Source organism: Rhodamnia argentea, chromosome 3 (assembly GCF_020921035.1).
Source record: "Rhodamnia argentea isolate NSW1041297 chromosome 3, ASM2092103v1, whole genome shotgun sequence".
Lineage (NCBI taxonomy): Eukaryota > Viridiplantae > Streptophyta > Magnoliopsida > Myrtales > Myrtaceae > Rhodamnia > Rhodamnia argentea.
In genome coordinates, this window is record NC_063152.1 from 5,944,269 (window position 1) to 5,957,412 (window position 13,144).

The 13,144-nt window shown below is 39.9% G+C and overlaps 3 protein-coding genes across 7 annotated transcripts in view; all 3 read left to right on the top strand.

Annotated features, from left to right (window-relative positions):
- Positions 1-13,144, top strand: part of LOC115727874 (cysteine-rich receptor-like protein kinase 44) — a 268,503-nt gene that overhangs the window by 161,874 nt on the left and 93,485 nt on the right. The window lies entirely within an intron of this gene.
- Positions 1-13,144, top strand: part of LOC115733802 (cysteine-rich receptor-like protein kinase 29) — a gene marked incomplete at its 5' end in the record, with an annotated part of 226,285 nt that overhangs the window by 149,464 nt on the left and 63,677 nt on the right. The window lies entirely within an intron of this gene.
- On the top strand, positions 7,919-11,868 carry LOC115729644 (cysteine-rich receptor-like protein kinase 44). The gene is made up of 7 exons (XM_048276968.1): positions 7,919-8,738; positions 9,920-10,060; positions 10,177-10,298; positions 10,454-10,664; positions 10,784-11,021; positions 11,098-11,248; positions 11,345-11,868. Exons 1-7 carry the CDS (start codon positions 7,934-7,936, stop codon positions 11,669-11,671), a joined length of 1,995 nt encoding a protein of 664 aa, XP_048132925.1. The 5' UTR covers positions 7,919-7,933; the 3' UTR covers positions 11,672-11,868.

Here is a 13,144-nt window from a genome sequence, read left to right on the forward strand (position 1 = left end):
TTGATGATTTTACTCGAAAGACTTGGGTGTTTTTCTTGAAAGAAAATCGGAAGTGTTTGATACGTTTAAGCACTTCAAGAAAATGGTTGAAAAGGAGAGTGGTTATTTTATCAAGTCTTTAAGACCGATCTGGAGGAGAATTTACTTGGAGAATTCAATCAATTCGTGATTACCATGGTATTCGACGTTTCTTAACGGCGCCGTACTCCCACAACAAAATGGTGTGGCTGAACGAAAGAATAGAACCATTCTCGACATGGTTCGTAGTATGTTGAAAAGCAAAATTTGTCAAAGGAGCTTTGGGAAGCTATCGATGTGCAATTTATCTGCAAAATCGATGTCCCACGCAAGAACTCGATGGTGTTACTCCTGAAGAAGCATGGACCGGGAGAAAACCTACAGGTTCTCACTTAAGAATTTTCGGGAGCATTGCTTATGCTCACATACCCGATCAGAAAAGATCGAAGCTAGAAGACAAGAGCAAGAATCTTATTTTTATCAGGTATGATTCCTCATCGAAAGCTTACAAATTGTTTGATCCTGTTACTTTGAAAGTATATGTAAGCAGAGATGTGAAGTTCGATGAAGATGCTTTGTGGGAAGACAATCGACAAGTCGTCGAATCCCCTCGTAGTGATTCTGTCGAAATGGGGCGTGATTCTGTCGAAATAGAAGACAACTCATCGAATCCTTCATCTTCCTTTCAAACATCATTTTCAAGTCCAAGTTCATTATCACCAACTTCTTCAAATGGTGTTGATGAACCGATAGCACCAAGATCGAGAAGATTATCTAAACTTTATGAAACCACCGAAGAACTTCATCTTATATGTCTTCTCGCAGACTGTGAACCACTTATTTTCGATGAAGCTGCTAAAGAAGAAAAATGGAGAAAAGCCATGGATGAAGAAATAGAAGCCATCGAAAAGAATCAAACATGGGAACTCGCGGATCTTGAAGGACAAAAGGCGATCGATGTCAAATGGGTGTATAAGGCCAAGAAGAACGAGAAAGGAGAAGTCACTCGTTATAAGGCCGACTAGTCGCAAGGGCTATAAGCGAAAGTTGGGATCGACTATGACGAGGTGTTTGCACTGTCATCCGAATGGAAACCATCCGACTAATGATTTCCATTACAGCTCAAAATCGTGCCCATATATCAAATGGATGTCAAATCGGCATTCCTGAATGGTGTTCTTGAAGAAGAAATTTATGTCAAACAACCACTTGGGTTTGTTGTGAAAGGTCATGAAGACAAAGTGCTGAGATTGAAGAAAGCTTTGTATGGGCTTAAGCAAGCTCCAAGAGCTTAGAACTCCAGAATCGATGCTTATTTCAAGGCGAATGGCTTCGAACAATGTCCGTATGAACATGCTCTCCACTTGAAGCACGAAAGGTGATGTTTTATTGGCATGTTTATACGTCGATGATCTTATCTTTACGGAAATAATTCCGGATTGATCGACACTTTTAAAGCGTTGATGGTGAAAGAGTTTGAGATGAGATAATGGTCTCATGAATTATTTTCTGGGTATCAAGTAAAGCAAAATGCAGATGGGATTTTTATTTCCCGGAAAGGATATGCTGAAAATATCCTTGAGAAATTCAACATGAAAAATTGCACTTTGGTTAATACTCCGATGGATTGTGGTGCAAACTGTAGTTCGATGAAGGTGTCGATGTTGATTCGCATATTATAGAAGCTTGATTGGAAGCTTGAGGTATTTGACTGTACCACCATTTCATGTATAGTGTCGGAATTGTGAGTCGATATATGGAGAATCCGAAGACATCACATCTTAAAGCAGCGAAGAGGATACTTGGTACATCAAAGGTACTATCTCTCTTGGCTTGTATTATTATCGTCGAACTATTTCAACTCGAGGTTATTCAGATAGTGACTATGGGGGAGATGTCGATGACCGAAAGAACACTACGGGTTTTGTATTTTATTGGTGACTGTTTTACATGGTCATCGAAGAAGCAATCCGGTGTTACTGTCGACATGTGAAGCGGAGTATGTTGCTGCATCATCGTGTGTGTGTCATGCGATATGGTTGAGAAAGTTGCTAAAAGAAATCCATATGGAACAAAAGGATGCAACGGAAATTTTTGTTGATAATGTTTCAACCATTGCTTTGGCAAAGAATCCAGTTTTTCATTAGAGGAGCAAGCATATCGATATTCGATATCATTTTATTCGAGAACAAGTTAGCGACAAACAAATCGAAGTTGTGCACATGAAGACCATTGACCAAGTCTAAGATATTTTTACAAAACCTCTCAAGATCGAAGTGTTTCGGAAATTCAAAAGTTTACTTGGAATGATCGACGGAAGAGAATTTGGTTTAAGGGGGAGTTTTGTTGGAAATTAAACCAAATTCATTAAGTATTGCCAAGGTTTCGATGAGTCCATTAGACTCCCAAGGTGCATGCACGCGCTAGTGCATGAATCAAGAATTTTCTTTAATGCTTTGTAGTCTCTCCAAGTGTCTTTTAGAGTTACAATGTTTTGATTAATGCATTTAGTTGTTCTTTATTTATGAGTCGTGTAATTGAAGAGTCATTGTATTATGCCTATATAAAGGCTTGTCTTGTAACCATTTGGGTATGGGTGAATCGATTGTGAATACAGTATATTGAAAAGCCACCTTTCGTCTCCTCTTCCTTGTGTGAACAAAGTTCCTTTGTGAGTGCTTGTTGAGTGCCCCATAGTCGATTTCTCCCAACAAATTCATACTTCACCAGTTCAGGGAATTCGGAGCACCACCTAGACTACGTGAGTGAAAAAAGTGGAGTTTTGTCCAACAATTTAGCGAGTGAATAACGAATATCTATAATACTTCTCCTTGCGCATGTGAAATTACAAAACCCATTTACTTGCTTTCGTGATTGTGCACTGCAGGCATGGAAAAATTGGAATAAGGAAACACCTTTTTGCCTTATAGATCCGATGTTAAACGGCAGTTCGAGAAGCGAATTGTCAAGATGCATTCACATTGCGTTGCTATGCAGTCAGGAGAACGTAGAGAGCCGATTCACCATGGATTCGGTGGTTTCAATGCTCGAGAACCAGAACACGACCCTCCCAATGCCGATACCGCCTACATATTTGACGGATGCCAGTGCTAGAGAAAGGTCGGCTTCATCGGTTCATGGCTCATCACTGCAGTCAACCAAAGCTGAGGACGGATCCTCACCCTAGATGATATTATCACGGAGAATCAGAGCTGAATTTGGAAGTAGGACAATGCAAGCTGTTGTTCAGATGAATTTATGGTTTTGAAGGGTGTAAACTCAATAGAAATCTAACCGGAGAATATGCGGTGGGAAGGTGAAATATAGAATCAAAAACTCGGGTTTATTTTTGTAATCTGAGAGGATAGACGCATGGATCCGTTATCTAAAGAGATACGGACCAGTTAATACTTAAATTCAAGCTTTTGATATTTGCAATTTGCTTAGAGGAGTCAATTTTTTTGAAGAAAATATTTCGGGATGGTAGATATTACTTCACCATCTGACATGATGTCCAAATCAAAATTTAGGTCAAGGTTACACTTAAGAGTCCAATATATTGGGGTGTGGTTTATACTTTTCATCGACAAGAAAGCACGGAATCCCAGTTTTATAGTTTGACCCCATATTTTTTCATTGATAGTTTGGGCTTGGACCCTTGAATAACTACTACTACATATTATCTATTTCTTTTGTAATTAAGGGATGTAAAAAGAATTGTGGATGTAACTCTAGTTTAAGGGTGAACCAGGATAAAATCTTGTGTCTCGATTTCTCTTTCTCACTTTTACGCTTTAATTTGCCATGATTGTGCGCCAAGTCCTAACCATACGATTAATTCATTCAATTTGCAGCCTGTCCATATCGAATTTTTCTATGTTGCAAAGTTGCTCCAAATACTTTCTAGTCATCCTTTGACCATATCGCACTCTCCCATTCCTATTTGGCGGGAGCAAAGTTTTGGAAAAATTGAAAATCAACAGAACAATGAAGCATAACTCCTCTCGTCAAGAGTGAATCATAGTACTTAATGTGATTTTCTGATCTAAACAGCTTTCCTTTCCAACTCCCTACGGCGATAAAACCACCATCTCTTCTCTTGAAATTCTTGCACAATTTCTCATGGCTGCCCTCCCTCTTTCCTTCCCTCTTTCCACGAACCGGTTCATGGCTGCTGTTCAGATTAATTTATTCTTTTGAAGGTCTAAAGTCAAGGTAAGTTTATTAGAAATATAATCGGAGAATATGTGGTGGAAATGTGAAATATAAAATGAAAATTCTTGTTAATTTTTATAATAGGAGGGTATAGAGCAACACCCTGCAAGGGACACAAAACAGTTAAAACTTCTTTTTTTGTCTAAAGTTAATACTTAAATTGAATCTTTTGATATGTGCAATTTGCTATGAAGATTCAATTTTTTGAAGAAAATATTTCAGGATCGCAGGTATTACTTCATCATCTCACATGATGTACAAATCAGGCTATTCAAGTAGGCTTCTCTCCTCTATAATTTGTCTTCAAGATATAGTTTAGTCTCCGAAAGACATTTTTTTTAATGTTGCTCCACACTACATAACATTTATGGGTGATTGGCTTGTGGTCCGGTCAAGTTCCACTCAAGAATCGGGAATCGAATCAAATGATACAAGGACCGGATGTTCCTAACATAAGACAATCGGTCCGGTCCTGTCCGGTCCCTTGGAAATCCAATGAAACTCGTGAATTATTAGTAGGGGTGAGCAACACAAACTTTAATTTTAATATACAAATTAAAATTAGGTTTCCATTCAAGAAATATAAAAAATCAGTGAATTATTAGATTTATATTTGAGAAAAAAAAATAAAAAAGTAATCGGCCTAGTCCGGTTCCCCCTAGAAAGGGAGCCCGACCGAAAATCACCGATACCAATTTTATGAAACAAAAAATAACCCGGTTTCCCAAAAAACCAAAAAAATAAATCCCAAAAAAAGCGCTTCCCCATTCCTTCTCTTCTTTTTTCTCAAAAAAAAAAAATAATTTTTTTTTTTATTTTATTAAAAACAAGAGGGCCAACCAATTTTCAAACGGGTCGAGGTTTCTTAGCAATCGTGGGAACCGGCTAATTAAGTCAGTCGGGCATCGTAGTCCGGTTATCGATTCGAACCGGCGGTCGTCGTCATGTCTTGCTCACCCCTAATAATAATATGATGTGTCAATATTTTATTTAATCAATTTCCGCATCAAACTAGAGAGGGGGCCAACTGACTCCAAATGTATTGAGCGAGGGGTCATCCAAGGTGGGAAAAAAGGCGGGTGGCGTTTTGTTTTAATTTTATTATATATTTTATAAATAATTATATATTATTGGGGTCCCAATACAAGACACACCGGAGGTGGTCAACCGCAAAAAGCGCTTAGGGGACGTTGCAGTGCCGCCTCGAATAAGCACATGGTCGCATGTGGACGGTGTACACCATCTCGAATCGGCGTGTATGACATCCACCGGGGGCATGCCACCCACTGTTTTGCTCGTCTCAACAAGATGAGACCGAATATGTTATCAAAATCAATTTTCATCGAACAAAATTTGGAAAACGGAAAAAAATCGAAAGTTCTAGCTCTAGACTATGGAAAGCTCTGATACCCACATGTGGATGGCAAAAATGGCACCCCAAGATCACTATAATTAGAATCTAGAAACACAATAATAGGGCAAAATGACACCTCAAGTGCCAATATTTGTGTACGGCACTCACTTTGGTGCCAATATTTTTTTTCGGATCACTTAAGTGCCAATTTTTTTTTGTTTTTTTGAAAAATGATTACTTAAATACCAACTCTATTGAGGTCACCGGAATTTCTTGCCGTTGGCACTAAAGTGATAGTTTTTTATCCGATTTAGCACTAAAGTGATCATTTTTTGGATCGCTTAAGTGCCAATTTTTTTGGAAGACGATTATTTAAGTGCCAACTCTAGTGAAGTTGTTGGAATTTCTTGTTGTTAGCACTAAAGTGATCGTTTTTCTTCAATTTGGCACTAAAGTGATCCCAAAAAAACATTGGCACCAAAGTAAGCGTCGCACACAAATATTGGCACTTGAGGTGTCTTTATGTCCAATAACAAAGAAAAAGGATTCATGCGCCTGATTTAGAATCCATCGTTCTTGATGCGGAATAGCGACGATCCAAAGCTCAAGTGCTTCTTCTCTATTACCCTCCGTATCATTGGCTCAATGAGACTGCCTATCACGAAACCTGATGTGAGGTTGTTTGTGCATTCATTAAGAATAGAGGAGATACTTGAGCACTATTTATAGAGTTTTCAGTCAGGTCCTCTTATCACGAGTTGGGCTCAACTCGACCAACACAAGTCGGGCCTATAGTAGACTTATTAAGGATATTTATATCTTATCTTATTAAATCAATCCTATAAAATAATAAATTACAATCTTAATTAATGTACCCCACATAAATTAAAAAAAACCTTAAACAAAGTACAGTTCATCCACCCGTTAGCAATCATTCAATCTGCAAATTCTTTGTTTTTCATTTAAGAAATCTTTTATGTTGAATCATTGCTCAAGAGACTCTTTGGTCATCATTGGTCTGCCATGTTATATTCTCCCATTCCCACCAGCACAACACGCTAGGCTTCTATTTTGAAAATTATAGAATAGGAGATTGCATTGGAAGTTTCCTCTCATCAAACAAAATAACATAAAAACGTCGGGTCAGCATTATTTTTATGAAGCCTAAATCAGTTTTCACGCGTTTCAACTGGTCCACTTCCGATGCACTCCCCACGTTCAAGGATCTTACTGCTGCAGTGCTCTCGACAAAACTTGAAACTGAAATCACTAGGAGATGAACAAATTCTCCTTAACATCTGGTTAATCATCTGTCGAGAAAGCAGCAGCATCTTTTGTAGAGATTCCATCGTTAAAGACTCGACAGAAGGGGTCAATGCTTTTCTATTGTAGCTGCAAAAGAAAAGGGACTTGCTTTTGTTTATTGCAATCGCAGAAGACCGAGACTTCGTGGAAAGGAGTCTTTTGCTTTTCCATTAGAGTCGATGCTTCCTCGAGACCCGGATTTCTGGCCGGTCGTCTTATTATGCTCGGCAAAAGACAGACAGGCAGTAAAAGAAGTCAAATTCTTTTTCAGAAACACGGCAACTCTGCAGAAACTCTGCAAAAACTCTGCAAAAGTTTGGTAATCCGGATTGACTTGGTTTGTGTTTTTTTTTTTTTCTTTAGCTGAAGTATTAATGAGTCGTGCGATTTTCATATTTCCTGAGAGCAAAAATTTATTTAGTATCAAGAGCTTTTAGAATAAAAGTCCGTTTAATTATGCAATTTCATTTTTACTACTTCTTGAGCTTTTTTTTTTTTACTCCAGAAGTAGTTTTGAAGTCACTTGAAAAAGTTTTAAAAAAAAAATTACTTCTCTTCAGAAGTTGAAAACTCAATTTCTCATTAAAATCTGATTTAGAGAGCAGAAGTGTTACCATACGCGCTCTAAGTTTCCTCATTTGGTATGACAATACTCTTTAAGAATGGTCTTTTGGCCACCCTTTTTGAATCCTCCCAACCCAATAATGGAACTTTTAGGCCAAAATTAGTGAGGGGGATGATGGTTCTAACCTTCCATTCTCCAGCGTATTCTTATATCAATGTCAATTTAAAACTCAACTCAAGGTCTTTACGACTTTTAAACATTAAAGTAAAATGTCGATCTAACCGGGAAAATACAAAGGATTTTTCAAATGTCTTATAAGACAATGTGCAATCAAACTAAATAATGTGCCGTGCCTGGCGGGTCAACCATTGCGGCCCCCCTTTATAAAATGATTCAATATATTTTGTTTTGCACTCTATCGATAAGGGAATTCATATTATCTATCAAAGAGTGACCCGAACACCAAAAAAAAAAAAATGGATCCTCCAACTCTCCTGCTGTTGCTTCTTCTAATGTTCGCTTCCGGCATAAACGCCCAATTCCCAGCCACCTACTGCGGTTCCACCGGCAACTTCACCGCCAACAGCACCTACCAAGCCACCCTCACCGCCCTCCTCTCCTCCATCTCCACCACCAACTCCTCGTCCCTCTCCTACGGCTTCTTCAACGCCTCTGCCGCCGTCTCTGGCGCCTCCCAAACCCTCTACGTCTTCGGCCTCTGCCGCGGTGACTTGACCGCCGAGAGCTGCCGAGCCTGCCTCGATGGCTTGGCGTCCGACATCCGCCAGCTCTGCCCCCTCCAGGAGGAGGCACTCCTCTATACCGGGAATTGCATCATCCGGTACTCGAACGCCTTGTTCTTCGGCGCAGTCGCCAAAGAACCCACTTACGTGGCGAGAACCACCGACAACGTCTCGAGCCCGGACACATACGGTGCCGCGATGAGGAAGCTCCTGAACAGTCTGTGGCCCGAGGCGGCGGGTGGAGGCTCGCTGAGAAAGTACGCGTCGGGGAACGGATCAGCGGGGACTGACATGATCTACGCGTTGACACAGTGCACACCGGACTTAACGGAGCAGCAATGCGGAGACTGCCTATTGTTAGGCGTCCAGACGATCAGGGATTGCTGTGACAGGTACACAGGAGGACGGTTCATGGTGCCAAGTTGCCTGATTCTGTACGAGACCAATCATCAGTTCTTCGACCCGGTCAGTGTGCAACTCCCGTCGCCGCCATCGCCATCCCCATCGCAGGCGGCAGATGTGCTGCCTCCACCGCCAGGTATGTTGGCTCTTGCTCAGGACTTAAGCACACGGTGTTTGGAATTTTTTTTTTTTTCTATAAAATTGTGCGGGTTTCGCGTGAGGTTCACACAATCAATTCTTCGCTAAATCTACATGCTCTATAAACCATAGATTTTTTTTATATTGATGTAGGCTCAGTAGATTATGTATTTTTTATTGAGTAAATGCTTTTTGGCGAAAAAGAAGGTATCGGTTGGTCAATATTTTAAGGAAAAAAGAGGGTTTTTTTCCAAAATAATTTAAAAAAATATATATTTACAAAAATATTTTTTAAAAATAAATATTTCTAGATTTGGGCCTCGTTCGGCGGTTGGGTTACCGAGCGAGGCCCGCTCAGCAGCCCAACTGCCGAGCAAGGCAGCCACCGGGCCCGCCTGTGTTTTTTTTTTTTTTTGTAAATTTCGTATTTTTTTTAATTATTGATACTTAGAATGTTTATTTTATTTATAATTTTTTTTCTTGTGAAGCTTATATTTATAACATTATTAGCAATAATTAATGTAAATATTTATAGATGGGAAACCGCAAGAAAAGAGTTAAAAACCGCATGAAAAGATTAAAAACCGCAGCAAAAAAGTGGAAACGAGTAAAGAAATGGCAAAACTTTGGAAGAGCATATCTCATCGCTCGGGCGTCCATTTGAGACGATTTTTTTTTATTTCACATAATTTTTCGAGACGAATCCATTGGCAAACAGCCGTAGGCGGTTTGGCCCGGCTTTTTTCCCAAAAAACGCCGTTTTCCTTGTCAATTTTGCATTTTCTCCCTTCGATGCTACTTCTCGATATCGAATGAACCCTCCTTTCCCTCTTTCCTCTTTCAATCTTTTAGCCGGTCGGCTAAAATTCGGTCACCTCACTTTTGCCAGACAAATGCTCGTGACTAAATCGGCAAAATTAAAAATTTTACGATTAAATTGACATTCACATAATAGGTTTAGGATTGAATTGGTGATTTGCCCACATAGGAATTAGGAAAGAATGGAATCATCTTGAGATATGGACAGTTTTGGATTACAGCTTAATTTCTTCTGGACATTTGCTCTTTAAGCGTACCCTGTTTGTTCGTCTCTTGGCTAATGGTAGCAATTCCAGTTTTTAATCTCGTACACAGTAACACATAGAACTGATGCTGTTGAGATATGGTTGTCCATTGTAGGCAAAAGCAATAAAACTACTGTGATAATCATCGCCGTCGCTGTTCCTGTTGGCGTAGCCGTGGTGCTTCTCTTCCTCGCTTGTTGTTTCAGGTGGAGGAAAGCGGCCAAGACTTACGAAGTCGCCCAAGGAGATGAAAGCGGTATGAAATACGTATCTGGTGCCATATACTTGGATGGGGCAAAGAAACCGTATACGCGGGATGTACTGTACTATGCTTTTGCTGAAATCACCATCTTGTGTTGTTTCGTCGTGCAGGCGTAGACGACATTACAAACATCGAGTCCTTGCAGTACGATTTGGCCACCATACAAGCCGCCACGGACAACTTCTCTCATCAAAACAAGTTGGGCGAGGGCGGATTTGGTGAAGTTTTCCAGGTATGATTAGTTAGAAACTAGACTGAGAATGGCTTAAGTGTGTACTTGAAAGAAATCAAAATGTAAAGATTTGAAGATCTCTGATTTGGTAACTTAGAAGATTTGATCAGGAGCTATTCATGTGTACTTAGACATCAAAATGCTAACCTTTCCAGGGTAGGCTCCCTAATGGACAACAGATCGCCGTGAAGAGACTATCTCAAGGCTCGGGACAAGGTGCCGGAGAATTCAAGAACGAGGTCGTACTGGTGGCGAAGCTTCAGCATCGAAACCTCGCCCGGCTGCTTGGGTTCTGCTTGGAGGGTGAAGAAAAACTGCTTGTCTACGAGTTTGTGCCGAACAAAAGCCTCGACTCCTTTTTATTTGGTACGTTGTGCTTCAATATATCCTAGCTTTTGGAACCTAAAGCTAGTTCCTTGCATAAATTATATTCAAGAGGATTTGTTAAGCAAAGGTACCGGCATTGGAATTATGCATACACGCAGATCCTGAGAAGAGCAGGCAATTGGATTGGCCGATACGTTACAAAATAATATACGGGATTGCTCGAGGAATGCTCTACTTACATGAGGACTCTCGGCTTCGGATCATTCACCGCGATCTGAAAGCGAGCAACATCTTGTTGGATGGTGAAATGAACCCGAAGATTTCAGATTTCGGCATGGCAAGGATTTTCGGAGTCGATCAAACACAGGCGAACACGAACAAAATTGTGGGGACTTTGTAAGTATTGATATGCTTTGTTCTCTACTTCTTATGCTTATGTATACTTGTATTGCTGATGTACTTTGGTTTGCAGTGGTTACATGTCACCTGAGTATGTGATGCACGGGAAGTTCTCCGTGAAGTCCGATGTCTATAGTTTCGGCGTCCTACTTCTTGAGCTCATTAGTGGTAAGAAGAACAGTTTCTTCTACCAAGCAGATCGGGGCGAAGATCTCGCTAGCTACGTAAGTTGCAGAAATCGGCTATAACTGATGAGAAAACTGTTGAACAAAGCAGATTCGACGTACTGAAAAATTTTCTCCGAATGAACTGTCTTTCAGGCCTGGAAAAATTGGAGAGACAGCACGCCGTTGGAGGTGTTGGATCCAGCCATTAGCGACTCATATTCGAGGAATGAAGTTCTTAGATGCCTCCACATTGGTTTACTATGTGTTCAGGAAGATCCAATGGATAGACCCACAATGGCAAACATAGTCCTTATGTTGAACAGCTACTCCGTTTCTCTCGCGCTGCCCCAGCAGCCAGCCTTCTTCCTCCGGAGCAGGACCGACAGACCCATGAAAGACCTCGAATCGGACCAATCCGCCACCAGGTCTATGCCGTTGTCGACCAATGAGATGTCGGTCAGCGAAGTTTACCCCCGGTGAACCGTGAAGTGATCGGAAATCTTTCTTCAGGATAGTCTCACAGAGACCTTGATCATAAGGTCCTTGGGATTCCACTGAGATCAATAATGAACAATGAGCAAACACCTTTGTCCTGTACATGTAAAGGTACAAAGCGTCTGCCCTTTGAGGCCAATCATGTTTTGATCCACTAGGCATGGTAGGCTGTTTAAGAAATGTAAGTTCTTCCTTGTCCAAAGAAATAATTAGCTGAAATGACTAGGGTTTCAACGATGGTCGTTTATGTAAGGACATACATCCGTTTACAGCCTCGCTCGAGCCAGATTTAGGCCAGGAAATTTCTTGGCTTGTTCCCTCAGCTTTTCCCAGGCAAAAGTTTTCCGTGTAGGCCATTAATGCTGAGGTATTTGCTTTAAAGTTGATGAATCAACAGACAGACAGTGATTGGAGCTTAGGACTTAATTCAAACCAACTACGTTTGATCTCAGCGATTGGGCGAGGCGTGACCGTCAGTGATCGGTGGGGTCGAGCCTTGTCTAAGGTAGGCAAGTTGCCCGTGACTAGCTCGAGGAAGAAGAAAGAAAATGAAAAAATAAAAAATAAAAATAAAAAATAAATTAATTTGAAATAAATTTAAAAATATTATTAAAAATTATCCACGGCAGTGCCGGTCGGTCAAAGTTGGACGGATGGACTGAATTGACACAAATACAAAAGATTTAGGACTAAATTGATACAAATACTAAAAATTTATTATTGAATTGAAAAAATTTAAATATTTAGAATTGAATTGGAAAAAGAGCAATATGTTTAAGATTTTCTTTTTACATTTTTTGGATAATTTTCTATTTAAGTAATTAAAAAAGTCAATTATTCAATTTACAGTGTCACTTCTTTCCCTTTGCAATTAAAACCCTTATCTCACGAATTTTTTGGGCCACAAATTCGTCATCTCACCGAGCTACAAAGCTTTAGTACAATTTCGAGTATGTTAGGCGCGTTCGTTTCTCGAAAAATAAGAAAAATAACCGCTTATACTTCTTACAAAAATAGAAGAATGAAATTCTTTTACTTATACTTGCATATTCATCCATAGGTCAAATCGGGTATGAAATTATCGGAATAATTATTAGAGACTCAAATGATGGATATGCGAGCATGATAACTTATATGTTGTTCTATATCTCGATGAATCTAGTAACTTTTTCTTGAATTGTATTATTTGGTCGATGTATCGAAACAGATAACATTCGAGATTATCTATGATTATACATGAAAGATCCTTTTTTGGCTTTTTCCCTAGCCCTGTGTCTTTTATCTGTAGGAGGTCTTCCTCTACTAGCAGGTTTTTGCGGAAAACTTCATTTATTTTGGTATGGATGGTAGGTAGGCTTATACTTCATGGCTAGGGCATGAATGATAACCATTCCGTTTCTCTATTTCTATTCCAAATCTATTTCTAGAACAGGTTTGGAATATAAATTCGTTTCATAA

Bases quoted from the DNA above. Each gene is read 5' to 3' on its own strand.
- LOC115729644 (XM_048276968.1), top strand. From the start codon at position 7,934: ATGGATCCTCCAACTCTCCTGCTGTTGCTTCTTCTAATGTTCGCTTCC. The intron at 8,739-9,919 runs GTATGTTGGCTC...TGTCCATTGTAG, and splicing joins TGTGCTGCCTCCACCGCCAG to GCAAAAGCAATAAAACTACT. The intron at 11,022-11,097 runs GTAAGTATTGAT...TTTGGTTTGCAG, and splicing joins AACAAAATTGTGGGGACTTT to TGGTTACATGTCACCTGAGT.